Here is a 4,630-nt window from a genome sequence, read left to right as displayed (position 1 = left end):
GGGGGGGGGGCTGTCAGGTGGCAGGGGTGGGGAGAGGGATCAGAGCAGTCAGGGGACAGGGAGCAGAGGGGTTTAGATGGGTCGGGAGTTCTGGGGGGGCCTGTCAGGGGGTGGAGAGTGGTTGGATGGGGCGTGGGAGTCCCAGGGGTCTGTCTGGGGGTGGGGGTGTGGATAAGGGTTGGGGCAGTCAGGGTACAGGTAGGGGGTAGAGTCCTAGGGGGCCAGTTAGGATGGGGGGAGGGTCTCAGGAGGGGGCAGTCAGGGGACAAGAGGCAGGGAGGCTTAGGTAGGCGGTGGAGTCCTGGGGGTCAATTAGGGACAGGGGTCCCAGGAGGGGGCAGTCAGGGGACAAGGAGCGGGGGGAGGGTTGGGGGTTCTGAGGGGGGGAAGTGGGAGGGGCAGGGGTGGGGCTAGGGCAGGATGGGGTGGGGCTAGGGCAGGACAGGGCGGGGCTAGGGCGGGGCTCCTCCCATCCTCTTTTTTGCTTGCTGAAATATGGTAACCCTATAATTCCCAGCCTTTGTTCTCTGACTTTTCACCTCGCCTCTGTGTGCATGCGTGTGAGTGTGCGCACACCCATGTGTGGGTGCTGCAGTCTTGTGCACGCCCGTCCTTTACAAGGTGTAGAAAGGCACGCAGCATTGCAGGATGCTTGTGACAGCGATGTGATCCTCACTTTGGGATTGCCTGGAGCTGGGGCCCAGGGGAGCGGGAAGTGGAATTCCAGTTTAGCAGGTAGAGGCACATGCTCAATTATGCACAGACAAGTCTCTTTGTTATTGACACTATCAGGCTTTCATTTCCAAGCCAGAAAATTTAACACAAATTCCAAAAGAGCCACAGAACAGCAAAGTTGGGTGGAGGGTGTTGTTCAGGGAATGTCTACACAGCTAAGCCGCTGGGCACTGTAGTGTAGACACGTGGTGCAGCAACAGAGGGGATTTTTACACCCCTTGAGAGGCAGCAGTTACGTCGACAGAAGAGTTCTTCCGTCAACCTAGCTGTATCTACAGTGGCGGGGTGGGGGCGGATCACACAGGGCCTGGAATTATTCACAGCCCTGAGTCACATAGCTAGATCAACCTACATTTTAGGCATAGACTAGGCCTCAGACTCGCCAAACAGGGATTTCGCCCTCCCCTGCCTCCCAAACACACAGCTAATCCCTCCCCAGGCAGACCCATCGCGGGTGGGGCTCAGAAATCCATCCCTACCTCTTCTCCTCTCTCTTCCGAGGGGAGGGCCGAGCCCACCACCTGGCTGACCGCAATGCGCGTTACCTGAACCAGGGCCTGACCTGGCTGGAGTGGATCGGGGGCTGGCCCCGTGAGCGTTACCATTTTCCATCCTGTGGGGTTGCTGTCCAGACTACACCACTGGGTAGCATTCTGGCCTCATGTGCGTGAACCCACGGAATTGATATTGCCAAGGAGAACGGTGAAATGCTCACCCTGCACCTTTCAGCAGTCTCTGCAGAGGCCTTTGCCCCCCAGCCATGCCAATGCCATGGCAGTGACCCCTATGGAGGTTATTAGCCAGAGTGTGTGATAGTCCTAGCGTGATGGAGCAATGGCACCCCCAGGCACTGACATGGAGGGTGGGGATAGGAGCCACATGGCTTCCCAGGAACCAACCTCAATGCTCACCTTGGCATCAGGGCATCCCTTCAGGGACTTCTTTGTGGATGATGTAATGTCCTGGAGACAGCCCCTCCTAGTTCCTAGTCTGGACTATAGAACAGCTGAAATGACCAGAGACACCAACCCAGGTTTTACACCGACCCCAGTGCATGCTGGGTCAGGGCTCTGGGAGTGTAGCCCATGCTTTTTAGATATCCAGGCAGTGCAGACACGCTCAGTCAAAATCACAGTTTATCCACCTCATTCTTGGTTCTCGGTGCCACGATTTCACGCGCTCTTCCATTGATAGCCTGGGCCGTAACAGATAGCTGGTGCCTTGTGCACACAGTCCCCATTCCCAGGAGGGCTTGGCACTGAAGATGGGTCATCTCAGTGTTCCATTTGGCACCACTGTCTCCCGAGTCATGTGTCCATGGCCACACCCCGTTCCGTTTGGAAAATAGCATCTCCACCATTGCCTTTTCTACGGCACGTGGTAAAGGGCCATTTCTGTAGCTGCTTTGCAGTCACTGCTCGGGCTCCAGTGCTGCCACCTGCCACCACTTCTCAGACCGCCGGCTCTCTCCTATGCCTAACTCAGCAATGCCAGCACGTAAACCAATACACCTGATGCCAAATGCTCCTTCCGCCATGCACCTCCATGTTCCTGGACTGAGCAGAATGGGCAACGTTTGCCTGGAATACCTGTAGCAAAGGCATCTCCCATCATGCCCGCTGGAAGCCCAGTGGAAGAGTAAATAGAGCAATCTGTCAAGTAGTTAGAGGGGTGGTGATGACTGTGCAGCCCAGCAAGGAGTTTGCACCATGTGCTAGGGAGCCCCCGTAACTCAGCAGCCCAGGTGAGCACACTGCAGTGTTGAGTGAGTGGTCACAACTGCCTCCGACTTCCTTTGGCTTCACTGCCAGAGTCTTTCTGCATGGCAAGCTGCTGCTGCTGCGGTTGTGGACAGTACAGGCTGCATCGACTGGTTCCATTTCCCTCTGCCACATTAATAACCTGATGGTGACTTCCCTGAGCAGGGAAGGTCTGAATGCGTCCCTGGTGTGTCCTGAATGCCATCATGGCTCTTCTCTAGAAAGGGGTGGGGAGGATATATGGAGTTGTCTCTGACCCCCCTGGTGGTCGTTAGCTCAATAGCAGGCCCAGGCAGGGCCCCCGTCTGACAGGACTCGTGATGGATCCTACAAGTTAGGGAAAATGTGGAACAGGAGTGTCAAGAAACAGGGGTTATGTTCCAAGGGTCAAACCAATATGCAATGGTAAGTTCTCTTTCTGTTCCTAGCAATCCGCTTCTTTCCCTCTCCATTATACAGCAGCCCTCCGGGGGTTTTGTATCCATGGGACCAGTTCTGCCCTCGGTTACATGGCTGCAGCTTGCGCCCATGTCCATTGATAGCAGAGCTGAGCTGCATTGCTGTGCCTAGTACGAATGCTAGGGTCATTTGGGTACTGTAGTATTATTAGCGCTCTCTGCTGTAGCTCACCAGGATCCTAGGTCACTCAGCAGCTCCTGGCACATAGCAGATTTTATTTACAACTGGCCGGCCTGGAGTCTCTTTCTAAAATGTCTGGAGGCTCCTTATCTGCGATGTGTTCAACTTCTCTGGAATGTGTTTGCAGATACAAACCCTCTCTTTAAAATGTGCTCATGTTTCAGTATGAGCTGTGCCATCTCCATGCTGGACACCTCTCCGGTGTGTACACAAAGACACTGTGTTTACACATCCCATATGGAGGCATGCAGGCTGCAGAGCAATGGATGTCTCCATGCATGTAGGTGTGTATATGTCCGTGGTATACGTGTGCACGCTCTCTAAGTTAGGGGTGCCAGTTTTCTCTCTAGCATGCTGGGATTGTTCTCCTGGTTCCATCCTCAGAAGAACTTCTGCCTGGTTGAGGAATGTCCTGGTCCAACGACAGGGGCCTGAAGAGATGTCACACCAAATTGCGGTACATGCTGGCAACCCTAAACCATGTATGTGTACATGCAGACTAACATGCCTGCACTGGGGACTGCCTTTCTCCTAACCAAAGTATCTTCCACAATCTGGCATTATAGGAGGGGAAACAAGTAACCATAGCCCAATGGAAGTGGTATGGGACATTGCGTTTATGACTCTTCCTGCAGTTCAACTGAACAGACCCTAATTATGGCTTGTTACAGGCAATTCAGCCGACTCATTCGCTCTGTAGGAGAAAGCAATTCCTTAGTGTGAAGTTGTTACTATTCAATGGGGCTCCCAGCTGGCCCTCACTGGACCTGCTGCTGGAGCCGAATTCCAGTATCCTGGGGGCACAGAAGGTATCTCAGAAGGATGTCAGTGAAGGAGGAAACCTGTCCTTGAGCCACTCCCAAAAGACTGGTCAAGTTCTCGCGTCCAATCCAGGTCCACAGTCTTGGAGGCCAACGAATGGGATTTTAATCTAAGACCAGTCATTATAACTCTCTTAGTGCATGCACCCTCTGTTCCTGCAGGTCATTCATTGTGTCATTCTTCCTGGAGTGTTTGCATTGCTCATTGGTTCTGCTCTCTGTCTCAGAGAAGGCTGAACCGACCATCAGCTCTCTCGCTCTCTCTGTGGGTCCTACCAGACCAATCACCTCCTTTCCTTCCTTCTACTCATGTTGCCTTTTCTCTCTCCCCCTGCCCTCTCCCTGCTAACAGCTTACCACGGACGTACCCTGGGCTCCTCAGCCACAGGTTGGTATTGCTGCCTGCCATCTGCATGCTACTAGCAGCCAGATAACCTCTTCACTGCCTCTCAACTGTCATTGGTCAAAGGCACTGAAAATCCCAGCATTCTTCCTCTTTCCAGACAGCCACTAGCCAGAACAATACTCCCAGTGCCTGCTGGGCACTAGTCACAGCAATACTCCCAGTGCCCCCCTACACTAGCCAGAGCCACACGCCCACTGCCCCTGTGCACTAGCCACAGTCACACGCCCAGTGCCCCCCGTGCACTAACCACAGCCACACGCCAGTGCCCC

The 4,630-nt window shown here is 54.2% G+C and overlaps 1 protein-coding gene across 3 annotated transcripts in view; it reads left to right on the top strand.

The window, feature by feature from the left end:
• The window catches only part of SRL (sarcalumenin), a 93,870-nt gene that overhangs the window by 64,318 nt on the left and 24,922 nt on the right, over positions 1-4,630 (top strand). For 2 of the 3 annotated variants that reach the window (XM_026659806.1, XM_026659807.1), the window contains one exon: positions 4,308-4,343. The exons of the other annotated variant lie outside the window; for it this stretch is intronic. In XM_026659806.1, coding sequence (XP_026515591.1) covers positions 4,308-4,343 — 36 coding nt within the window. The remainder of the gene's footprint in view (positions 1-4,307; positions 4,344-4,630) is intronic. 3 annotated transcript variants of the gene reach the window in all.

This window comes from Terrapene carolina, unplaced genomic scaffold, assembly GCF_002925995.2.
Source record: "Terrapene carolina triunguis isolate 2854851 unplaced genomic scaffold, T_m_triunguis-2.0 Scaffold695, whole genome shotgun sequence".
Classification (NCBI taxonomy): Eukaryota; Metazoa; Chordata; order Testudines; family Emydidae; genus Terrapene; species Terrapene triunguis.
The sequence above is the reverse complement of the archived record's forward strand: the minus strand, read 5'-3'. Positions and strand labels throughout refer to the sequence as shown.